Genomic DNA, 26470 nt, shown 5'->3' on the forward strand with positions numbered 1-26470 from the left:
CTGCCTGGTGTGGGGACAACATGGAGCTCTATCAGTTTCTATATCCTGGGTTATTCTCATCTCACGGAATAAACAAATGTAAATGGATGATTCAGTGCCAAGTGTCAGTCACTAGAAATTCCATGAATGAGGACATTGGCAAAATAAGGCAACAAATCCTAGGGACAGTTAAGATTAGGTTTCAGGGAGAGTGAGGAAAGTCCTTCCTGATCTTCACTATTGTCCAGGAGACATAACAAATCAGGCCTATTTTGTAAGTTTAAAACTTTTCATTTTAATGTGTTGGCAGGGAGGGTGTGCATATATGTGTATGACATTTGCATGTGTCTGGGCAGTGGTATTTGGAGGGACAGGTGCATATGGAGGCCTGAGGTTGATATTGGGAATCATCTTTGACTGCTCTTGTACTTTATTCCCTGAGGCAGGGTCTGTCAATCAGACCGAGAACTCACCCAGATGACCAATCTTTCTAGGCATCATGCTTTAGGGATCTACTGTCTCTACTTCCCAAGGCTGCATTTTTACACAGTCATCTGCACTTACAAAAGACATTAAAATAAGCATGAAAGACAATAGGAATAATTATATGTATAGGGATGTGTAAAACCTTTACCATTACCCAGTTATTAGTGGATAGGCATCTTGGCTGCTTCCGTTTCCTGGCTATTGTGAGTCCAGAAGCAATGAACATGGAGGGTTAGATACAGCAATGAACAATGGATGGTTAGATACCTCTGTAGTAGGATGCAGAGACCTTTGTGTAGATCCCAGGAGTACTATACCTGAATGGGATGTTTTTGTTAAAGACATCAAGAGATTGGTCCTGCCAAGAATGGACCAATGCTTTTGACTCTGGGCTTCTAAACATGCTCACCTCCCTGAAATCCCTGGAGCTTGTCCATTTCATCCTCTGTTGATCCTCAGCCTCCTTCCTGTAGCTCATCTGGTGACAGTCTCCACTTCTCCTTTTCTCTTCCTGGTTGAGAATAGGTTAGAGGAGTGTGGAAAGGGAGTGGCAAAGACAAACCGGGCTCCAGATTTCTGCACACTGTTGGACAGCAAGGACCATGGATGACTCCAAGGAAGAGAGGGAGAATCATCTGTGCTCCCCAGGTGAGGCTGAGTTAGGACACAGGGAGCTCAGGGCAGAATCAGGAGGGCAGCTCGGGTCTCAGCCTGCTCAGGCTCTGACAGATGATACAACTGTTCAGTGATGGAGCTTGTGATCTGCAGCACCAGCTATTTCTAAGAAGCCTTGGACTACAGCCTCCTCATGGCTTCAAGAGTTTCTGAAGTAGACAAGGGTTTGCAAGGTACTCAGCATAGGACAGAACCAGGAGTCTTCAGTACTGGGGCAGGGAGACTGGGTTGTTGATCCCTAGGTTCTGGGATGATTGGGACTTCGGTTTTATGTCCTTTTGTCGGGGGAATGGAGTATGTGAAGTTGGAAAGCTGGATCTTGAGGAGATGAACACTTGAGGACTTGACTCCTGGACACTGGAGAAGAGGAGGCTAGGCTCTAGAGTCCAGAGTCCTAAGAACATTGATTCTGAAAACCTGGAATCCTGAGGCCTGTCAAGGGAGAGCTGATGGTCTAGAATCTTCTGTCCTGAAGAAATGAGGGCTGGAGGCTGTATTCCTTGCTCCTACAGAGGAGGAGGTTGAATATTTCATTCCTGGGTCTTAGAGAGGTGAAAGGTGAGTCTGACCTTCTGTGTCCTGGGGGAGCAGTGTCTAGGAAGAGGAGCCCTGTTTAGGTGAGGTGCATACTGGGAAACAGGAATCTCCAATCCTGTGGAGTAAAGGAAGGTACTGAATGCCCCATCATAAGAAGTAGAGCTGGGGTCTGAAATCCTCCTTCTGTGAAAGTGGCATCTGGGAACTGATCTCCTAGTTCATGGAGTGGTGGGCCTGAGGATCTTTGTTATTGGTGCCAGAGAGTTTGAAATGGGATGATTGAAATGCAGGGTCCTGGGATAGCTGAGGCTGGAAACAGACTTCTGATGCTCATGTGGCAGATGATGGACAGGAAAACTCAGGCAGTGAGACAATGGTGACTGAGCGTCTATAATCCTGTGTTCAGAAAGGGAAAGAGGGGCTAGGATCACCCTGGTTCAAGGATGTGTTAGGGACAAGTGCCTGCAGGACCACTCGACTTTCTTCCCTCAGGGTGTCAGGACTACCATCAGTCCATCATGATACTGCAGCTCATCTCCCTGCTTCTCTTCTCTGCTCTCCTCGTGGTTGTCCTTGCCAAAGGTCAGGAAACTTCAAGGTTGGGGCTTCTTGGGAAACGAATCTGAGGCTGGGCAAGCATGGGCAGAGGCATGCTGGGGGTGTGGCAGAATGTGAGAAGCTATGGACCTGTGTCTCCTTCTGTGTCCTGACAGCGTTGATACTAACAGGGTGTGAGACTCCGTGTTCTGGCCTGTGAAATGGGGTCCTAGGGTCACTGTGACAACCAACAGTGATCTTTTGGGTCCAGCTCTGTACCAGGCACACAGTTGGTGCTTAATTGTTGCAAACCTCTTCTTGTAGTTGCTGTTCCTCAAGCGCAGACACACAGCTTGGAGCAGATCCAGCAGCAGCTGACTCAGATCAATGCCTCGCTTGGTGAGGCTACAGGGCCTGAGTTAGGAGGGAGCTCAGGGGTCATCAGAGGTGTTGGCATCTGCCTTCTGGGCTTCCACCGAGGCAGGCAGGATAGAGCACAGGGATTGTGGTCCGGGTTTTGGGAGCACTGTGTTGGTAGCCGAAATAGAAGCCCAGGCCTGGGCTCTAAGGCCCAAGGCAGAGGGGAGAAGAGAACCCAGGCCCTGAGCTCATGTGTCCCCACTGCACTGTTCACTCTGCAGCTGGCCTGTGCCGGCCCTGCCCCTGGGACTGGGAGCTCTTCCAGGGAAGCTGCTACCTCTTCTCCCAGACTCAGGGCAGCTGGGAAGCCTCAGCCTCCTCCTGCCGGGACCTTGGAGCCCACCTGGTGATTATCAACAGTGTTGAAGAGCAGGTGAGTGGGGCCACATCAATCCTACCACTTTGTCCTAGGCATTGGATTCCAGATGGGAGGCTGAGGGACATGGAGGAGATGCAGTCAGAGGGGGCTTCCTGTAGGAGGAGGCACAATGGAGTGGGGAGGTCCTGTAGGGGAGGAATACATGAGAGGTGGGTTAGGTGTGAAGGGAGTCAGAGGAGCTTTGAAATTTCATGTGATCCTCTTGGGACACACCTCTGAGCTGAGATATTTCACACATGTGCACTTTGACCTGCACCCATGGCATGCATTCACAAGCCAGTCCACACAACTTGACTAACTAAGCTTGGGAGGAGAAAAGCTTTTATGGGAGGCAGGGAAGAGTGGGTTATGGATGGATGATGGCATCATAGACCTTTCTCTGGACTGCTGCATCCATTCAGAGATTTATGGAATACTGGAATGTGAGGAAGAACCAACGCTCCTGGATTGGCCTCAGTGACCTTAGACGTGAAGGTTCCTGGCAGTGGGTGGATGGCACCCCTCTTCAGCTCAGGTGAACTCTCAGAATCCATGGCTCAGAAAGTAGCTGACAGGGAGATGACACTCACTCTAAACACATCCTGCACCGTTGAAAACACCCAGAAATCATAACTATAACCCCATATCACCTCGGCATTCTCACTCCCCAGCTTAAGTCCAAAATCCAGACTCCTCATTTTTGCTTTGCTGGGCTGATTCTGGTGGTGATGAGATTAGAGCCCACATTTTCTTAAAGCTGTTCCATGCACTCTTACTGCCTGGCTCATGATTTTTTTTTTTTTTTTTTTTTTTTTTTACCATGGAAGACTCTGTCCAGGTCTTCTTTGCTGTTTATGGGGTGGGTTCTGTGTGTGATGGCTGTCTCTGATGACTGATGATGTTTTCAGCTTTTGGAAAGATGGGAAGCCCAACAATGATGGGGATGAGGACTGCGTGGAGCTGTTCACAGATGAGTGGAATGTTAATAAATGCACTGAGCAAAACTTCTGGGTGTGTGAGCAGCCCTCGACTCCCTGCCCTCATCACTGACGGTCTGTGCTTCCCCTGGGCGTGCAGGCAACTCAGGGGCACTCTGCTCTAGTTCCAGCCACCTTGTTCATCCCCAGTGTCCCTGCTCTGAGTCCTTAGGGATCCAGAGAGTCCCTGAGACACCCTCCCCTGCAGCTCTTCCCTCTTCTTCTATGGATGATCTCAGTTGCTCTTCTCTGCCCATGAACCCCCTCAGTAGAGTCACACACATGTGTCTGGGCTGTACCTCAATGACATGCAGTGTGCTGATCATGAGTGGGTCTCTGAGTTCCATCCCCAGCACTAGAATAAAGAATGAACAAAAATTCACACGTGGTCTGATGTGTTCCATTCAGTAGATTGTCTATTTCTGGACACTGTCTTCACTAATAAAGCTTTAAAATGTTTGATATTAACTAGGATATTAGTGTCTACATTATCTTTTGGTTGTGAAGCACTCTTCTCTCTCTTTTTTTTTTTTTTTTTTTTTTTTTTTTTTTTGACAAGAGTCTCATGTACCTCTGGCTGGCCTTGAACTCAAAATGTAGATCAGGTTAACCTTGAACTCATAACTCATAGAGATCTACCTGCCTCTGCCTCCTAAGCACTGGGGTTAAAAGCATGCAGCACCACACCTGGAGAAATCAGGTTTCTTTGAGTTTGTATTGGGAATATACACCCACTGAGTGCATTCATAGTCATTTATAGTCACATGGTCTCTTTCTCTTGGAGCCTCTGTCCCTCCTGCCACTGCAGGCCAGGGGAAGGAGGAAGAGCTCCACATAGCACTTTGCCCCGTCCTTCAGGAAAGCTGTCTCCAGAGCCTGCTGTCACCCCAGCCAGGAAGGCTCCTTTCCCTGCTGATGCCAAAGGCTCAGCGCCCCCTAGTGTCTTGAAGCCTAAGGTAGCTTTTAGCATCTCTGAGGAAAATTCTTCGTTAGTCCTCTGGGTGGCGCCCGACATCATGGAAAGCGTTGTTGTGTTTGCTCTGCTGCCTCTGACCTCCCAAGGGATGCCTGGCTTCCCTCACTGTCCTCAGGACCAAAGAGAGTGCCTGTCCCTGGGACAACAACCTCCCTGGTCAGGGATCACTGCCCCTCTCTGCACTTGCCCGGTGGTCTGTGCACCTCCCACCTCCCTGGTTCCCTGCATGGATTCCTCTCTTGCCTCACCTGGGTATGAGCCTTTAATATACTGGACTATCTTTAATTCTTGACTTAAATGTTTTACTTTTGATTACTGTTGTGGCAATGGGTTCTTATGAGCCTTTTCTTTCTGACCAGCCTCATGTGGCCTGGCACTTACTATGTAGTTTAGGATGGCCTTGAACTCCTGATCTCCCTGTCTCCATAATTCATATGGACAGACCTCCTGCCTGCCTTGTTTTTTCCTTCCTTCCTTGCTTCCTTTCATTACTGGTGTGTGTGTGTGTGTGTGTGTGTGTGTGTGTGTGTGTGTGTGTGTGTGTGTGTGTGTGTCTCAGGTGCTTCATGAATTCCAGCTAAGCACTCTACCATGAAACTATGTTCCTGGCCCTGGTGTGAAATTTCATCCTGTCATTTATTTTGAATTAATTAATTTACAATTTCACACATATTCTAGAGTGGCATGCTACCCTCTATACTCCCCACAAATCTCTATTTTTTTTTTTAACTTACAAGCTGGGAGATTGAAATCTGAACCTTGTACATGCTAGCCAATCACTCTACCCCTGAGCTACATCCTGTACCTACCTACCTTTTTTTTTTTTTAGTTAATTCTAAAGAAACCAAAACAAACAAAACCCCAGAGTTCCCAGGGTACCTGGGCCCTAAGCTCCCCCACCTGTCATTGCAGCAGCATTGGCTAGCTTAGGAGGAGGCCTTCTCCTTGCAGTGGGCTGTGATGTAGGCACAGCTAAGGTTGCTTCTGTTTTGTCTTGAATGGGACTGTTTATTTCCTTCTAGCTCTTCTCTCCTTTTTCCTTTCATCCTCCCCAGGAGCCATGGCTTTTGAAGATGCCTCCTTTAATCACGCTTTAGTTCTGTTTCTGCTGTTACAACATTCTCAAGTAGAAGACACAAAACAAAGGCACCTCTGCTTACCAGGAACTTCCCCTGCCTCACAAGAGGGACAGTTAATCCGGTCCCTCAGGATAGTTGCTTATGAAACTGAGAGAGAAATCTGAATACAGCTGACTGAACCCATGCCACCACAGGGTCTCATGTCGCTCTGGTTGGCCCTGAAATGGCTATGTGGCTATTGGATTCCTTGGACTCCTGATCTTCCTGTCTCTACCTCCTGAGTCCTGGGATTAAAAATGTGCATCATCACATCTAGTTTATGGGGTGCTGGGGATGGAACCCAGGGTTTTGTGCCTGCTACGTGAGCACTACCCCAACTGAGCCACATCCCCAGCCCAGTTACTTGCTTTAACATTGAGTTTTAAAAATCACCAGTTTAGAGATATGGCAGGAGGTGATGAAGCTTTATTTTTTTTTTTTTAGGTAGAGATCCCAAATATTTAAAAAAAAAAAAATCCCAGTTAAAAGTTATTTATTTTCATTTCATGTGTATTGGTGTTTTTGCCTGCATGTTTGTCTGTATGAGGATGTCAGATCTGACATCCTCAGATCCTCATACAGGGGATGTCAGATCCCCTGGAACTAGAGTTATAGACAGTTGTGAGCTGCCCTGTGGGTGCTGGGGAATTGAACATGGGTTCTCTGGAAGAGCAACCACTGAGCCATCTCCCCTGCCCAAATTCCATTTTTTAACAAAGAGATTTGTTTTAATGTTATGTTTGTGTATGAGTATATGCTGCATGTCCTGTGGAATTTAGAAGAGGAAGCTGAATCCCCTAGAACTGGCGTTATAGGACACTGTAAAATCTCCTACAAACAGAACTGGGGTCATCTTGAAGGGCAGTAGTTGCTCATAAATACTGAGCCATCTCTCCAGCCCCACTCATTCTTGACTCCTTTCTCACTACATACATTTCCCGAAGTTCTGTCCTGAGCACATGTCTTAGTTAGGGGTTCTATTGTTGTGATAAAGGCCACGATCAAAAGCAATGTAGGGAGGAAATGGTTCAATCTATCTTACACTTCCAAGTGACAGTCAGGGCAGGAACTCAAGCAGGGCAGGAACCTCAAGGCAGAAACTGATGCAGAGGCCATAGAGGGGTGCTGCTTATTTGTTGCCAAATATTTGTTTACACTGTGAAGATATGTCTTTGCCAAGGCTCCTTCTGATTGGTTTAATAAAGAGCTGAATGGCCAATAGCTAGGCAGGAAAAGGTTAGATGGGACAGAGAGGACTCTGGGAAGAAGAAAGGTGGAGATGTGAAGAGACACAGAACAAGCAGGATGTGCAGGAGGAGAGGTGAACGCCTCGAGGCATGTGGCAGAACATAGATGAATAGTAATGGGTTAATTTAACTGTTGGGACTTTCTTCTCTCTTTCTACCAGTAAGTTCAAGGGACTGAACACATGTCAGGCTCAGTGGTGAGTTCTGTTCCCCACTGAGCCATCTCACCAGCTTGGGCTCAGTTTTCGTGGAGACTTTCAGATCTACTTTAGGCTTCTTTGCTGGAATCTTTGAATAAGTTCGGCTGACTTTGGGGAAGAATAATCTGTGATTTGATATTGTCCTTTAGAGTCCTTTCCTTTTTTGACTGTGCTTTTAATTGAAATTGAAATAGATTTATGTAGCATGAATCTTAGAGAGTCTTATTAATAAAATCAAACCCAGGGCCAGTTATTGGGGTGAAATGCTGGATGGTCAGAGAGACAGAACAAGCCACAGCTAACCTCACCTGGCCAACTTCTCAGCTGGTCTTGTTTCCTCAGACTGGAAGCTTTTGTGTCCTCATCCCAATGGCTCTCAGCTGAATTGTGCTCGAAAGCCTAAAAGCTTAACCAGCCAAATGCTTAACCAGGCCAAATGCTGCTAGTTTCTGGTCCTCACACCTTTATATACCTTTCTGCTTTCTACCATCACTCCCTGAGATTAAAGGCTCGCTTTCTGGGATTAAAGGCGTGAGTTACCATGCTTGGCTGTATCCTTGAACAGATAGATTTCTGTCTTGGGAGAGCTAGGATTAAAGGCATGTGCTACCACTGCCTATCCTAATTATCTAGTGGCTTTTCTGTTCTCTGACCCCAGATAAGTTTATTAGGGTACACAATATATTGGGGAACACAATACACCACAGATTTACACTACTTCCCTCTCTCTTTCCTCCCTCCAGCCCCCAGCTATCCCCCCTCTGACCCCTCTTGTTTCCAGAACTCTGAAGTTGATAGCTTCTTTTTCTTTATTATTGTCGCATACATATATATGGATGTATGTGCATGCACACACACACACACACACACACACACACACACACACACCACCTGTTGAGTCTGTTTTTGTTATTTATGTGTGTGTATTGTGTATTCTACATTGGAAAACTAGGAAGGGGCTCATCCCTAGAAGAGGCTAATTCTTCTTCTCCCAGCAGTCATTACTTGCCTGCAGTTCTTTGTCTAGGGCTGGGACCCTGTGAATGTCCCCCTTCAGTGTCAACATGTCCACTGATATAGGTGTTGTTCTGGTCTTGTTTATGAAGCCACCTCTAGGAGACTTCCTGACATTCTGGATCTTACAATCTCTACAACACTCTGATGTAGATGTTCCCTGAACTGTGGTATAGATGTTCCCTGAGCTGTGGTGTAGATGTTCCCTGAGCTGTGGTGTAGATGTTCCCTGAGCTGTGATGTAGATGTTCCCTGAGCTGTGATGTAGATGTTCCCTGAGCTGTGGTGTACATGTTCCCTGAGCTGTGATGTAGATGGATCCATTGGGATCGGATCCCCACATCCGTTGATCTCTGCATTGTGTCCAGTTTCAGTTCTCTATGTTGTCTCCATTGGCTGCAAAGAGAGTCTTCTTTGAAGAGGGGTGGTGGTGACACTTACCCAGAAAAGGTGGTTTGGGAACCTGGGGTACTTTTTAAAATTTGATATTCCTTAGCAACCATTAAGAAAACAAATAATGCAGGGTGTGATAGCAGAGGCAGGAGGATCCCTGTGAACTCAAGACCAGCCTGGTCTACAGTGAGAGTTCTAGAACAGCCAGGACTGTACAGTGAGACCAAACACAAAACCAAAACAACAACAAACAAATAACCACAGATGCGGCAAAGGAGTGGACAAAAGAGAGCACTAAGACACTGCTAAGGGGGGTAAACTAGTCCAGCCTCTGTGGGAAGTCCATGTGGACATTTCTCAAAAACCTAGGAACAGAGGCTGGAGCGTTGCCTCAGAGGTTAAGAGTTCTTGCTGCCTGTGACTCTAACTCTAGGCTATCTGATATCCTCTTCACACACACACACACACACACACACATTTCCATAATTGAAAATAAAGAAAATTTAAAAACAGTCATTGTATAATCTAGCTACACTGCTCCTGGGTCTTTCCCCAAGGGACTCCACACCCACAGGTTGCAGGGACACTCCCACACCAGTGTGTGATGCAGCACTGGTCACAGCAACTGAGCTATGGAACCAACAGGTGTTGTCCAAGAGAGGAACAGACAAAGGAAATGTCACTGGTCTGCACAGTGGAAGTTTCTCAGCTGTAAAGAGGAGTGGAGTGTCTTTTGGGAAAGTGGGTGTGACCAGGGACCATCCCATCACAGGGAGCTAGTTCAGAAGGACAAATAGTGATTCTCTCTCATTTGTGGCTCCTAGTTTTTTCAAAGGTACATAAAATCATGTGTGTAAATATGAAATGAGAACAGATGTAGAACTGTGTAGGGTTCTGAAGGGAAGGAGGAGGACTGGGAGGGTTAGAGGGAGAGTAAGCCCATATACAACGGATGCAGGATTCAAGGTCACAACTTTATTTTATTTATCTTTAGGAATTCCTGCCAGGTGCACACCTTTAATCTCAGCACTCAGGAGGCAGAGACAGGTGTGTCTCTGTGGGTTGGAGGCCAGCATGATCTACACAGGGAATTCCAGGACAGCCAGAGCTACCGTGTCTCAAAAAACTAATCAACCAACCAAAGAAACAAGAAAACCCCAAACAACACCCCCCAAAAGCCCCAGATTTCTTTTTTTCTTTTTCTTTTTTTTTTTTTTTTGGTTTTTCGAGACAGGGTTTCTCTGGGTAGCTTTGCGCCTCTCCTGGAACTCACTTGGTAGCCCAGGCTGGCCTCGAACTCACAGAGATCCACCTGGCTCTGCCTCCCGAGTGCTGGGATTAAAGGCGTGCGCCACAGATTTCTTTGTGTGTAAGTGTATGTGTGGTGTATTTATCACATGTATGTGCAGATGTGTGCACTCCTGCTTGTGCACAGAGTTCTGAGAAGGACACAGGATGTCCAACTCTATCACTCCCCATCCATTCTCATGAGGCAAGGTGTCTTACAGAAACTGGAGTGAGGCTGGTAGCCAGCACCCCCCAGAGATCCTCTTGTCTCCATGCCCCCTCCACACTGGGCTCACAGGCACACACAGAGCCTTGCCTGGCTATGTGGGTGCTGGAGACTTGAACCCTCATCCTCATGGTTATGAAGCGCAAGTTACAGCCTGTACAACTTTAAAATACTAAGGGCTCAATTTAAAGGTAGTCATTCTTTCCAATTGGAGGCGCATGCGTATAAACTTCAGCCTGTGGGTAGTCGAGGCAGAAGTATCTGAAACACCTCTCCCCCTCTTGGTGATGTTGTCTCTGACTGAAGCTCATGGTGGGGTTTTAGGAAGAAATGTTTGAGAGTCAAGAAGCCAAGTGATTAAGTGATTAAGTAGACATCAGCACCCTCACGATCGTGAGACTCTGGAGATTTTATGTGTGTGGGAAGTATATGCATGTATCTATGCTCACATATGTGCACATGTTGCATGCATGCATGTGGAGGCCAGGGGTTGACAGGGAGTATTTTCTTCTATGGTTGTCTACCTTAGTTTTTGAGACAGGTCTCTGAATGAACTTGGAGTTCACTCTTCCAGCTGGGCTGTCTGACCAGCAAGTCCCAGGCCCTCCTCAGCCCAGTGGTTATAGGTGCTGCTGCACCCTGCTTCTCATGGAGGTGTTGGGTGTTATGAATTATGCACTTGGGGGACCCTGAGGGTATCCTGCATGTGCAGGGAAACACACTGGCATGCTGGGCAGATGTAGCGGCAGGCTGGCAGGCACCCTGCACCATGTGGGCATGTCAGTGGCAGGTGGACATTCACAACCCAGATGCTGCATCTGCTTAGAAATGGTTTATGATAATAGAGAGATGAAGAGAAGCTAGGAAAAAGGGAGAGAAAGTGAGAGGGAGAGAGAGAAGGGATGTCAAGGGGTGCACACCTCGTGGGAGTGGAGTGAAAGTCGAAGAGAGAGAGGAAGGGGGTTTCCTTTATGTTAGGATGCAGGGTGGCCCCAAGGGTTTGGATTTCATCAAGCAGAACAGGATATTAACACTGGAGATCAGAATTCAGGTGCTTGAATTGCACAGCGGATATGTTACTGAGTGAACCACTTCTCCAGCACCATACAAGAACTGTGTCTCCCATGCAGAGAAAATCTTAGGGAAACTGAGGTAAATGAGAAGATTTTTATTGGGAGGAGAAGAGAGGCAGGGACAGTGTTTTGGTCAGATTCTCTATAGGAACAAAACGAAGGTGATGAACAAATAAGAACGGAATTTATTACGTGATCTTTAAAATAGTAATGCTAGCCAAATCACACTGTTAGTTTTTTGGCTGCGTTGTGTTCTTACCCAGCAAGGAAATGCCACGAAACACGACAGAATCCGCTAACAAAGAGTTTTATTAAAGGTAAAGGGACAGAGAGTGAACAGGCCTGCGGGAAACACGTGTGTGGAGAAGGAAGAACCAGGAGCATGGCGTCTGATTTTTAAAGGCTGGGCGTGGACAGATCAGCGTCACTACTACACGCAAGCGCGTAGATCACATGGCCACGTTGCACGCTTACGTGGCCAGTGAAACGTCACGCATCTCGGTCCCGCAAGATGCCCTGACCCGGAAATGGCTATCCTGACCTGGGCCTGGCTAGGCGGAAGTGTCCGCCAGGCATATGCGAACATGCCTGACCGTGGGGGCGTGTTGTAAATCTTTCATTCCTGACTCTTTCTTTTTTAAAAAAGAAAAAAAATTGTGGTTGACTGGGTATGGGGGCGACGTTTCTCTCAAAGACTGCTTCCAGCTGAATAGTGGGCGTTGGTTGGCTCTTGGGGGCAGGGGGATGAGAGAGTATCTTGTGAAGTCCTGGAATGATGGTGGGCAGGTCCTGGAATGAAGTTCTGCCGCTGTCCATCCGTGCTGTGGCTGAGAACCTTCCGTGCTGTGGCTAGGAACCTTCTGTTTGACAAGATACTTATTCCTCTGGAATTGGTGACAAGGCAGTGGATCCTGGTGTCCTCTGGAGCTTGAGAGTGAGAGGGGATACTGAGCTTGGGTGATATACCTGGCAGGATCTTGTAGCTGGATAATAACAGGCTGATGGTGCCTAGCAATAAAAGGGTTCTGGGTATCCCAGACTTTTGGGTCTACCTGAGAAGCTGGTAGGGGAAAAGAATTGTTAGAGTCAGAAGAGTGAGTAGCTAGGAGAGGTCTACCTGAGAATCTGGTAGGGGAAAAGAATTTTAGAGTCAGAAGAGTGAGTAGCTAGAAGTAAAGGAGCTGCTGGCGCGTCTGGGATGAGGCGAATGTGTGGAGCGAAAGAAATGGACGCTCCTACCTTAGCTAGAAGATCCCTCCCCATTAAAGGTACAGGGCAGCTTGGCACCACTAAGAATGTGTGTGTGAGAGGGACGCCCCTGAAAATGCAATTAAGTGGTGGTGTCTGGTGAGGTAGATAAGGCTGTCCCCCAACCCCGACAATAGGGAGACGAGCAGGAGAAGTGGGCCCCCAAAACTCTCTCAGGACACAGTTTTGACAAGGCTTTGTCGGTGCCCTTCGTGGGCCGGCGGTACAAGCCCGGGCCCAATGGCCTTCTCTCCCACACTTGAAACAGGGACCAGACGGCTTTCGGGGAGCCGGTCGGGCAGTGCTTGCCAGCATCTGGCAGCTCCTTCTATGGGCTTTTTCATCTCTACCATGGTACACCTTAAATGCTATCGCCAGCATATCTGCCTGTGGAGTTAGAGGGCCGTTCTCCAAACGTTTAAGTTTATCCCTAATGTCAGGGAAGCTCTGTGAGACAAAGTGGGTCATTAGCAGCTGCCTGCCCTCCGGGCTCTCTGGGTCTAAGCTAGTGAACTGAAGTAGAGCCTTGGTGAGCCGCTCTAGGAAATGAGACGGATTTTCGTCCTTATCTTAAATAACCATTTTTAGTTTTTCATAGTTTACTGGTTTTAGGGCAGCCTTACGGAGACCTGTCAGGAGACAGGTAATAAACCTATCTCTGGCTAGACAGCCACCCTGGGTGTGGGAGAGAAGGAATCCAGAAGAGACGGTTTAGCACTGAGAAAGAAAAACGCAATTATGTAGGGAAACTCTTTCCATCTGCCTGAGCGCTGACAGTAATTAGATAACTCCCGTAAAATATCGGGATCTAAAGAGCCGCTCGGCGGCCATTTTTTGTTGTTTTCTAAAGCATATTTTGGCCATTTTTTAGAACATAGATGAATTAGCTTAGGAATCTTTATGTGAGGCATTAAACTGAGAGGTTTTAAAGCTTCAACAAGACAGCCTAACGGAGAGGAAGGAGTAACAGGGTTGGAAGCCTTGTTTCCCATGTCTGCAGCAGAGAGGCAGAAAAAAATAAAAAAGAAAAAAAAAACAAACGTGATCCGGAGCCAAGGCCCCAGGCGTCCCCAAGGCCAAGGACGGATACCAGGCACAAGCTGCTCCTTGGCTCGTCAGCCACAGAAGCAAGGGCCTCCCGCCACGTGAGGAAAGGATTCCCCGGGAATCCAGACAGCGTCTGCCGCTTCGTCAAGTCGGATGAACGCGTCGGCCCCACGTGGCCCCCAGGACGCACCCAACGGCGGTGGTCCCAACGCGAGATATATCTCAGGCTGCAGACGTGGGAGAGGGCTAGAAATCTCAGGCCTGCGATAGGGGCCGACCGTAGCCAATGAAGACCGTGGCCGGGGGTTCCCCCGGTCTCAAGAACAATTGTGAGGCGCCAGACGATCAACGGTCGTTCTCACAAATTCAGGAAACCGTTTACGCTGGCCAAAAAATGGGGGGACTCACCAATCGGAGAAAGCGGTGTTGCATGGAATTTTTGCGGTCAGGCGAAATGGAGAGCGGTCTGTCGCGTACGGAGCAGAGTGTTGCAGTCCCCGGTTTACGGGTTTCCAGTCGCAGGGCTCCTGGAAGCACCCGCTCGGTCTCGGCACCAAAATGTTAGTTTTTTGGCTGCGTTGTGTTCTTACCCAGCAAGGAAATGCCACGAAACACGACAGAATCCGCTAACAAAGAGTTTTATTAAAGGTAAAGGGACAGAGAGTGAACAGGCCTGCGGGAAACACGTGTGTGGAGAAGAAGGAACCAGGAGCATGGCGCCTGATTTTTAAAGGCTGGGCGTGGACAGATCAGCGTCACTACTACACGCAAGCGCGTAGATCACATGGCCACGTTGCACGCTTACGTGGCCAGTGAAACGTCACGCATCTCGGTCCCGCAAGATGCCCTGACCCGGAAATGGCTATCCTGACCTGGGCCTGGCTAGGCGGAAGTGTCCGCCAGGCATATGCGAACACGCCTGACCGTGGGGGCGTGTTGTAAATCTTTCACACACCAGAGAGGCTGAGAATCCCATGGTAACTAGGTCTGCAAGATGGGGTGCCTCAGTAGTCCCAATCTGGTACTGAATGCCTGCAAAGTTCCAGATGTTGCTGGTCCCTGCTCCATGATAAAAGCTGGGAGATGCTGACTCTGTTGCTAAGGAACCAGCAGCAACAGCAACAGGTCAATCAACTTGGTGCTAGTGGGAGGCCTGAGGAGCAACAGCAGCCTTGCTTCCCTCTGCACACCTTCTTTATCTGGGCTGCTTCCCACATCAGTCAAGGGATGGATTCTTTAGGTGGTGGTTCTTTAGGTGAGGCTTCCTACTTAAGGCTGCACAGTACCAACTACCCCTGGCAGGAAGGCTTGCAACATTATTCCTTAAATAACAGAATTTGCAAGTCCCTGCCGTGCCCTTGGATGTTATCTGAAGATGCCAGATGTTTTGGGTTCTGAACTACTAGACAGAGATGACTGATTAGATGGTCTTGGGACTGGTGCTTATCAGCTTCTTCTCCTGTAATAGTCTACTTGAGCAGTTATCCAAAAGCAGGGTTTTTTGTTTGTTTGTTTTGTTTTTTATAAATGTACCGTTCTGAGCAAAGGGGAGAGAAAAAGAACAATCAAACTTACACATTTGCAGTGTAAAAGTGATCTAAAATAGAGGCTGGGAAGAGGGCAGATTAAGTATGAGGACCTAGGCTCAGATCCCCAGCACCCATGTGAATGCTGGGTAAGGTGGTATGTATCTGTAATTCCAATGATGACAGGTGGAGACAGGTGGGCCCTGGGTCTCCCTTGCCAGTAGCTGAATCAGTGAGGTGCAAGTTCAGCAAAATTCAGTCTCAGTGACAGACCTGTCACAAAGGTGGAGAGCTGCTGAGGAAGACACCTGACATTGGCTTTTCTGAACACATGCACATAGTCACACACACACACACACACACACACACACACACATACATACACACAGAGAGAGAGAGATAGAGAGATAGAGAGAGAGAGAGAGAGACAGAGACAGAGACAGAGACAGAGAGACAGAGAGGGAGAATAATCTAAACTAGGCTGGCATGTGACGTGACAGTGTTGCCCTTATCTCTGAGTCCTAGTTTCATTCAATTGGTGTGATAAAACACTGACCAAAATCAACTTAGAGGAAGAATGGGATATTTTATTTTTGTTTCCCAGTCACAACTCATAATTGAGGGAAGTCAGGGTAGAAACTTGAAGGCAGGTCGGCTTGCTCTTCCATGAAGCATTACCTCCCAACAGGAAACTCACCCACAGTGAGAAAGACCAGCAGGAGCTGTGTAAGATCCTACATGTTCACTGGCCTGCTCTCAGACTCCATTCCAGACTCATACTTAGCCAGCTTCCTTATACAATGCAGGCCCACCTCCCTAGGGATGGTGCCGCCCATAGTGGGCTGGGCCCTCTCACATGAACTGTTAATCAAGAAAATGCCCCACAGGCTTGCCTACAGGCCAGTGTGTTTTTCTTGATTGTGGTTCCCTCTTTCCGGATGACCCTGGCTTTTGTCAAGCTGACAAAAACAAGAAAACATATTAGCACAACAACGTGTCTTGATCATGTCTAGTCCCCACCATCCCTCCAACTCCCCCATCACATCTCTCTCTCTCTCTTGACTCCATGCTTTCTCTTTAAAATTAATCAGTAAATTAATTTTTATCCCACTGAGTCTGATTAGTGTTGTTTACATGTCCATGGGTGTGTGGTAAGCAATTGGGGCAAGGGGAACATACCAATGGCCACTCCCTCAAATTAAAGTGACTGTTTTTTTCTTCAGCCTGGAGATGAGGCCCTGGGAGCTCCTTTGCCTCCATACTGGAATCTTTAACTGGCTTGATGTTGTGCAGGTAACTATAGCTGCTGTGAGTTGGTGAGTATAACAGCCATGTCTTGTCCCGGGGACAGCATCATGCAGCTGTCCTCTCCATCCGCTGGCTCTTACACTCTTTCACCTCTGCTTTGGAGTGGGGAGGCTGATATTGACATCCCATCTGTGACTGAGTCTTTTATTCTCAGCACTTTCAACAGTACTGAGTCTCTGTACTAAGCACTCCCACTGCTGTGGGATGGTCTGTATGTCAAGTGTGTTGCTGATTGGTCAATAAATAAATCACTGATTGGCCAGTGGCCAGGCAGGAAGTATAGGTGGGACAAGGAGGAGAATAAAGCTGGGAAGTGGAAGGCTGAGGCAGAGAGCCACTGCCAGCCGCCACCAGGACAAGCAGCATGTGAAGATGTCGGTAAGCCATGAGCCATGTGGCAAGGTATAGATTTATACAAATGGATTAATTTAAGATATAAGAACAGTTAGCAAGAAGCCTGCCACAGCCATACAGTTTGTAAGCAATATAAGTCTCTGTATTTAATTGGTTGGGTCTGAGCAGCTATGGGACTGGCAGGTGAGAGAGATTTGTCCTGACTGTGGGCCAGGCAAGAAAACTCTAGCTACACTCCCCCTGCAATAAGAAGCTTCTCTGACCAAGGTGGAGAGCTGTACAGATCTGCACAATCCATGTTTCTGCATGCTCAGTCCACATGCTCAAGCTGGAGCTCTGGGATGGATATATTTCCCACAGGGAATACAGTAGGAGATTGAGCAGAAAGAATGCAATGGTCAGAAGTCAGGGGGAGGGGCTGAGAAATGCCACCTTCTGGGCATGACATGGCTGTATCTGTTAACCATGAATTGGGGAGGGGCACAGGAGGCCGTACCCCTCTCTGCTGAACTATTGATTACTTGTGGATTTGGGGGTCGGAAAGTCATTGTCTTCAGGACCACAGGTGAATCTACCAGTTCCAAGGGACAGTTTCAAATCCACAGTCACATAGACAACCCTGATTAAACTCTATGGTCACAAAACAAACAAGAAAATATGAACATGGCAAAGGGACCTGCAGGGAGGAGGGGTGTTGACTGGGTGTAGGAAACAGAGGGGTGCAGGGACCAATTGATGTTTTGATGATGTGGCACTGATGTGAATATCTGTCATGGGCTCAGATAGCTAATGCTGGACACACGGCCCTGGGTATGAGTCATCAAAAAATAGCTAAAATGGGATATTCAGGGAACCCAAATATAAATAGTAATATAATCTGTTATTTAACCCTTTATGGCACAGTGCCATTTTTGTGTGGGTTTTGCATGAATATGGTCTTGAGGTTAGAGGCATGTGCATTTCCTCAGCTTTTGCCTATGGTGATATTTTATTTGTATGAAAATGTTATTTGTATGTTAATAAATAAAGTGGCCTGGGGGTCAGAGCTATTAGCAAGCCATAGGAAAGCAGGGCAGTGGTGGCGTACGCTTGTAATCCCAGCCCTTGGTAGGCAGAGCTAGGTAAGTCTCTGTGTGTTCAGGGATACAGCCAGTATTGGATACACATGCCTTTAATTTCAATACTAATCATAGAAAACCTGGAGGTCTATATAGACAGGCCGTGATGAGGCGGTCATGTGGTTGGGTTTACAACCAATGAGAAGGCAGAACAGGAACTCTATGTAAAGACTTTAACACAGGGGTAGCTCTGGTTTGGAGAGGTAAGACCACTGCAGGAGGAAGGGTAAGGTTTTAGCTCTTAGCTCTGACCTCTTGGCTTTCTTCTTTGCATTGGTTCTGTGTTTCTTATTTAATAAGAAGGTTGGTTACATCTACATTTGGCGCCCAATGTGACAAGAATCCATTAAAAACCGCTTGGCTTGGCTTGGCGGCAGATCCGGTTTCCGGCCTTGGTGGCCCGGCTCCCTAGCTCAGGCCCAGGTCTGACTGACCCGCAGCTGGAGCTACTTGCAACTGCTACAAACAACTCAGGCCTGCCCCGGCCTGTAAAGCCAAGCAACTACGCTTTCTTGACTCAGCTCAAGCAACTACGCTTTCTTGCTCTCTCTCTCTCTCTCTCTCTCTCTCTCTCTCTCTCTCTCTCTCTGGATTCACACCTTGAACACCAGGTGGCTGTTTTGAAATTCCCTCGGATTTCTACTGTTTTACGCAGACTTGGTAAGTCAATTAACATATCTATTTAAAAGAGAATTTTTTTTCTACATTAAAAAAATGGGCTTTATGTGTACATTGGAAGAAAATTGGGCTTTGTTTGAAATTTTAGGTACTCTGACAATGGAACCACTATATGAGAAGATTAATATTGATCGAATTATTCAGTTTATTATTTTTCTTATCCTCATTTTACTATTTAAAAAGATAGTCAATTTAAGTGCCAGGATAACAGTCTTAGAAAAACTTGTTAAACCTGTAAACATGAACTATAAAGAAATTCAAATTCAGACAGAAGAAATTAACAGTGAAGTTGTTTCAAAATTGGATCATAAGGTTACAGAAAGAAAGCCAGTTTTCACACAATCACCCTTAATTTATCTGGTAGCCATACAGCAGCTACCTGATGAAGAGAATGAACAAAATACTTGGATTCCAATTAAAATGTTAGACTTACAAAGATTTAAGGAGACAATAGCATCTTATCGCATGCATTCCCCATATGTAAAGCAAATGTTAAACACTTGGTAAACTTGTAATAGGATTCTACCAAAGGACTGGCGGGATTTGGCACAGGCTGTTCTTGAACCCAGACAAAATCTCCAGTGGAAAATATGGTTCAATAATGAGGCTAAAATATAGAAAAACAATGGGGGGATAACGGAATACAAGTCTGCCAGGATCAGCTTATTGGAGAAGGCCAATATGCTTCACTACAAACACAATGTTTATATGATGTCCAAACCCTAGTTCTATGTCAAACAGAGGCCTTGAATGCATGGGACAGAGTTGAAGAACCAGGAAAAAAAACTGAGTCATTTACAAAGGTTATACAGGGCCCAAAAGAATCTTTCACAGATTTCTTACAAAGATTGACTTCAGCAGTACAGAGAATAGTCCCGAATTCAGAGGCTAGTCAGATAATAATTGAATCTTTGGCCTTTGAGAATGCAAATACAGCATGCAAAAGAATAATCATGCCATTAAAGGCAAGATCTGCACCTTTGGGAGATTGGATTAGAGACACGGTTATTGCTGAGGCTTATGACCATGATGATATGTGGGTAAGAGAAGCAATTTCAAAAGGTTTGAGAAATGTTAGATGTTTTGGATGTGGAAAGTGGATTTGAAAAGGGATTGTAAACAGGTCATTCCTAGAAATAATGTTTCTTCAAGGAACACTGGCAACAGAATGCCCCTTCCTTCTGGAGTATGCAGAAGGTGTGGTAAGGGAAAACACTGGACCAACGAATGTAGCTCAACAAGGGACAGACAGGGTAATCCTTTGCCTTGAGCTTCGAGAAACTCTCAGAGGGGCCTCAGGCAGGCCCCCACAGTAAATCCAGTTCAAACCTTTCCTGCAGTTGTAGAGGAAACCCCTACTCAAAGCAACTAAATAACCAAATGCCTATTGGAATAAATCATGTTGGTCTAGATGATGAAACAGAGAGAATAGGAAATTCAGGAAAAAACATAAAGAAAATTTTTTGGCAAACTTCTATTAATGATCAAAGACCAAAACTAACAATAAAAATAAATGGTGTTTTGTTGTCTGGTCTGGTAGACACAGGTGCGGACATTACTATAATTGCACCAGAATTTTGGCATCCAACTTGGCCTCTTCAGGAGGTAAACGTTCAACTGTTAGGAATTGGGACATTATCTCAGGTGAAGCAGAGTGCAAGATGGCTTGAATGTATAGGTCCAGAAGGACAGAAAGGAAAATTAAAACCATATATGGCTAACATAGCTATGAACCTGTGGGGTCGAGACTTGTTACAACAATGGAATACTCAGATTAATATCCCTCCAATCTCAGAAACAAATCATAAACTAGTACATGTTTCTGAGAGAAATATTAGAAGATATTATTCTAATGAGTGCTCACCAGCCATCCATGTCATACAAGAACAGGGCACAACAACTGATAATCTTCCAAAAACACCAACAGCTCTACCTTTAAAATGGTTAACAGACAAGCCTGTATGGGTTCAGCAATGGCCTTTAACAACAGAGAAACTCCAGGCTTTAGAAGAGCTGGTAGAAGAACAGTTAAATTCTCAGCATATTGAAGAATCAACCAGCCCTTGGAATTCTCCTGTATTTGTTATTAAAAAGAAATCTGGTAAATGGAGAATGGTAACAGACCTTAGAGTAATTAACAAAGTAATTCAGCCAATGGGCTCTCTACAATCTGGAATTCCTTTGCCTACTCTGTTACCAAAAAGATGGCCTCTCATGGTTATTGATTTAAAAGACTGTTTCTTTTCAATACCCTTACAAGAAAAAGACAGAGAAAGATTTGCTTTCACAGTGCCTACTTATAATAATTCTCAACCAGTTAAAAGATTTCAATGGAGGGTTCTCCCACAGGGAATATTGAACAGCCCAACTCCGTGCCAATATTTTGTACAACAGCCATTGGAAGTGGTACGTAAAAAATTTCCTAAATCTATAATTTATCATTATATGGATGATATTTAATTTAGCTGACACAAATGCAGATACTTTAGAAAGAATGTTTGAAGAAGTAAATTTTGCCTTGCTGGGGATTACAAATTGCTCCTGAAAAGATACAAAGAGGAGATTCTATTAATTATTTAGGATACAAAATAGAGCTACAAAAAATTAGACCCCAAAAGCACAAATTAGGAGAGATCAACTACAGACTCTTAATGACTTTCAAAGATTATTGGGAGACATTCTCATCTAAGAACTATTATTGGGGTAAAAAATGATGAACTAAATAATTTGTTCAAAATCTTAGAAGGTGACAAGGACTTAAATAGTCCAAGAGAATTATCACCTGAAGCTGAGAAAGAATTGGCCTTGGTAGAAAAGAAAGTACATGAATAGTACATGAATTGTATTGATCCAAAGCTGGATTGCATTTTGGTTATTTTACATTCTAGGCATTCTCCTATAGGAATATTAATGCAAACAGAAAATATTATATTAGAATGGATATTTTTACCAAATAAACCAAACAAAAAATTAAAAACTTATGTGGAAAAAATCTCTGACTTGATTTGGAAAGGAAAATTGAGACTTCGTCAATTAGCAGGAATAGACCCAGCAGAAATTGTCGTACCTTTAACTAAGGAGGACATTGAAAAATTATGGACAGAAAGTGAACCTTGGCAAAGAGCTTGCAGTAATTTTTTTGGGAGAAATTAACAGCAAATATCCCAAAAGCAGTAGAATTGATCTTATAAAGAGAGCTGATTGGATCTTGCCTCGAATTGTACGGGAAAAACCCATATCTGGAGTTTGTACATTTTATACAGATGCCAACAAACAAGGAAAGGCAGGTTACAAATCAGAAAATTTAAGTAAAGTGGTTCAAAGTCCTTATAATTCAGTTAAAAAATCAGAATTGTATGCTACTCTGTTGGTATTAATTGATTTTTCAGAAACTCTCAACGTAGTAACTGACTCTCAGTATGCAGAAAGAGTAGTATTACATATTGAGACTGCAGAATTTATCCCTGATGCTTCAGAATTAACTTCACTATTTATTCAATTACAAGATACAATCAGGAAAAGGAGTCATCCTTTATATATAACTCACATCCGATCCCATACTGGTCTGCCAGGCCCTCTAGCACAAGGCAATGATGAGATTGATAAATTATTGATAGGAAATATGTGGAGGCCTCAGAATGTCATAAAAAACATCATGTCAATAGTGAAGGTTTAAAAAAGGATTTTTCCATAACCTGGCAAGAAGCCAAAGAAATAGTAAAGAAATGTCCTACTTGTTCCTTCTACAATCAAATGCCATTACCAGCAGGATGTAACCCAAAGGGTACTCAGAGGAATGAAATCTGGCAGATGGACGTGTTTCACTTTGCAGAATTTGGAAAATTGAAATATGTACACCATACCATTGATACTTATTCAGGATTTCAATGGGCAACTGCTTTGAGTTCTGAAAAAGCTGATTCTGTAATCACTCATTTGCTAAAAGTTATGGCCATCATGGGTATACCTGCACAAATTAAAACTGACAATGCTCCATCATATGTCTCTGTTAAAATAAATCAGTTTTTTACTTATTATAATATAAACCATATTACAGGTATACCACATAATCCTACAGGTCAAGCAGTTATAGAAAGCTCAAACAGAACTCTAAACGATATGCTAAATAAACAGATAGGGGTAACAAAAATCCCCAGAAATAGACTACATAATGCTCTATTAACTTTGAATTTTCTCAGTGCCAATGAGAAAGGAACAATAGCTGCAGAGAGACATTGGATAACAGAAAAAAACTACAGAATTAAATCAGCCTATATACTTTAAGGATGTGCTGACCTCAGAATGGAAACCAGGATATGTGTTACATTGGGGACGAGGTTTTGCTTTTGTTTCTACAGGAGAAGATAAGCTGTGGGTACTATCAAAATTGATAAAGGTTCGATTTGAACAAGAGAGACCTCTTAATCAGAGGAGGTGATAGTTCATCAACTATCATGAACATCCAATTTAAACTAACTTATACCAGTAAAACATGCCTTTTCATTTAATCAGATAATAACTTGCCAAAAAGGAACATCCCCAAAATTAGTCTTGGGGAAAGGTTTTTGTTTTTGTCTTTTAGGAGAATGAAGGTTAAGGAATTTGAAGAACACTGGACAAATGAAACAACTGAAGAAAAGGGACAAATCATCTATCCCAGGAAACATAGTGAAATGGCATATGGGTATATCATCTAAAAAATTTTGTCTTCCTAAATGTTTGTTTCTTTAAAAATTTAACACTATTGGTCTTCTAATAGTCCCAGTTCAATTAAAATTTAAAGCTGTCTTTGAGTTGGAGAATGGCTCTCTCCTTCTTTAAACTCAAGCATGTTGTTAAAAGGAAAATGCAAACTCCCTGTATCATGCCAGAAGAAAAGAGCCATCTTCTGACATGGGACAGGAGAAAAGCCAAATTAATTAAGGGACTATTCTATTACTAATCTCAACTCTTTGATTCTATTATGATTCTTTAAACTTTTCTTAAAGTATGAATTTTATATCAAAATTTACAAGATTAATATATATATATACATTTTAAACTTTGTTAAGATATGAATGGTCATATAGAGTACTAACTAATTCTAGAAAGAAAAAAGGCTTCAATTAGCTGCATATATATGTCTTTGTGTTCGAGTCTCTTATCACTTTTCTGCAGGAAATCACGACCAGGCCTAACATCAACTGAAGTCTCCAGGAAGAAGATGGGGCCCCACAACAACAACAATTCCACGTGGACAATAATAACATCACTAAGCTGACAAACATCATCTACAGATCAGCTTTGAACTACAAACTGCTCAGAGCAATTTTGAGAGAGCTAGCTGAGATGATCCAGTCTCAAGGACTACTTGAATAAGGATTTGAGATAAACCCTGAACTTTGGCATTATACACAGACTGGATAATGAAGGATATAGTTACCTTTCCTAGAATTTGACAATTAACCTAAAATTTTTCTTTTCAGGATAAAGATACCTTCTCCCATAGACAGCAGGAAGCAATTTCAAGAATACGACGCCCACATTCCCAAAGAGGTGGTGTGGGGCGGGTGGTTTTTTTGGTCTTTTTTTTTTTTTTTTTAATATTTATTTATTTATTGTGTATACAGTATTGTGCCTGCATGTGTCCTTGCAGGCCAGAAGAGGGCACCAGATCTCATTACAAGTGGTTGTGAGCCACTGTGTGGTTGCTGGGAATTGAACTCAGGACCTCTGGAAGAGCAGTCGGTGCTCTTAACCACTGAGCCATCTCTCCAGCCCTTTTTTGGTCTTTTAATGGGTTTTGGGTCTGGGGTAATTTTCATTGATTGGGGTATTGGTTACAAGTTGTTGTCAAGGGTTAGGAAAAGGGCTAAGCAAAGGAGATTAGATTTAAGGTTCTTGTTTAAAAAAAAGAAAAGAAAAGAAAAATGTAAATATTTTACATTGGATTGGATCATTTTATATTGTATACAAATTATATATATTGAAATTGATATTGCTAGAAAATGCTATATGTATATTTCTAATTGTACCATTCATTTAACAATGTATTGCAATTTTCTGATCCTTGAATGTTGTTATTACCAACTATTAGGATGTAAAGAAATGAAAGTTAGTAGTTAGACATTATAATAGAACTTGTAGTTATATTAGGTATGTTTTCAAGATTGAGTAGATATATTTTAGATAGACAGGTTATCTTCAAACCCTTCAGAGATCTACATTATATGGCATTTAAAATGTTTTAATAACTTAGAAAATTTTTCTTTTTTGTTATGACTATGAGACCTGTCGGCTCCTAGCAGTACCAATCTACTTCAGAGAAAATATGGACATTGAAAAAACTGCAATTGGAGTTAACTTTCATTGTGGCAAAAGTTAGCCACTGGACAACAAAGTATCCTCGAATCAACTGCTGACAAACAGGACAGACAGGACACAAAACAAAGGACTACTGATTCTTGTCAAAACAAGTGTGGTTATGGCTTTATCAAAAGGCATCTTCTGAGGCCAGGACAATATGGCACCATCCCTGAAGTGGCCTTTGCAATCCGGAAAAGGTACAGTGCCCTTTTCTTCGAAGGCAGCTTAACAGGCAGTGGGCCGATGGCTTCTGATGTGCAATGGGACAGTAGCTGAAACAGTTATTCTTGAAGAGTAACTAAGCTCACACCTCTCAATAGTAGAATGGCATTTAATAGAGGGAGGTGGAGAAGAACATTATGCTGAGATGAAGCCACATACACACATAGCCAAGAAGAATGGACAGCTGAATTAAAAAAACATGAACAATTTCCAGAATTTAAAATCCTGAATCATGACATGACACTAGTGGAATTCAGGTGTTTCTGGTATATAGACTGCTCTCACCCAATGTGAGGTTGAACTGTTGACCTTGTGTACATCCTACTTCACAAATGAGTCTGTCAGATACGCTAAGCCTATAGGCTGAAGATGATGCCCCAACACTGTGGAGAAACCTCAGATGACTGTCCAGGCAGCTGGCTGTTTCTGTTAACTCACAATTTTTTGGAAGTTGCTTGCATGTACTTCCTGTTTTTATTTTTGTTAGCTAATATTATTTCCTTCTTGGGTCTCTGAGGGAGTTGAAGATTAGTTAGTTATAGTTGAAGATTAATTAGGATAGAAAGTGAATTAGATACAATAGGATAGATAATGGAATTATTTTCTCTGAATTTGTCAAATACAAATGAACTAGACATTGTTTAGGTATTTATTACTTGTATATATTGCATATAGTTATTGTACTTGTGTATATAGTTTTTCTTATGTTAGTTATAAGCTTTTTCCTTTTTTCTTTTTATTAAAATAGAAAAGGGGAAATATGGTGATATTTTATTTGTATTAAAATTTTATTTGTATGTTAATAAATAAAGTTGCCCGGGGGTCAGTGCTATTAGCAAGCCATAGGAAAGCAGGGCAGTGGTGGCGTACGCTTGTAATCCCAGCCCTTGGTAGGCAGAGCTAGGTAAGTCTCTGTGTGTTCAGGGATACAGCCAGTATTGGATACACATGCCTTTAATTTCAATACCAATCATAGAAAACCTGGAGGTTTATACAGACAGGCCGTGATGAGGCGGTCATGTGGTTGGGTTTACAACCAATGAGAAGGCAGAACAGGAACTCTATGTAAAGACTTTAACACAGGGGTAGCTCTGGTTTGGAGAGGTAGGACCACTGCAGGA

The 26470-nt window shown here is 44.2% G+C and overlaps 1 protein-coding gene across 1 annotated transcript in view; it reads left to right on the top strand.

Moving 5' to 3' along the window:
- The first annotated feature begins 1067 nt into the window (after nt 1-1067).
- The window catches only part of LOC131897958 (CD209 antigen-like protein C), a 39941-nt gene continuing 14538 nt past the window's right edge, over nt 1068-26470 (top strand). The window contains exons 1-4 of the mRNA XM_059248987.1: nt 1068-1113; nt 2170-2259; nt 2539-2613; nt 2856-3007. Of these exons, the coding sequence (XP_059104970.1) occupies nt 1068-1113; nt 2170-2259; nt 2539-2613; nt 2856-3007 (363 nt within the window). The remainder of the gene's footprint in view (nt 1114-2169; nt 2260-2538; nt 2614-2855; nt 3008-26470) is intronic.

Source organism: Peromyscus eremicus, chromosome 23 (genome assembly GCF_949786415.1).
Source record: "Peromyscus eremicus chromosome 23, PerEre_H2_v1, whole genome shotgun sequence".
NCBI classification, from domain to species: Eukaryota; Metazoa; Chordata; class Mammalia; order Rodentia; family Cricetidae; genus Peromyscus; species Peromyscus eremicus.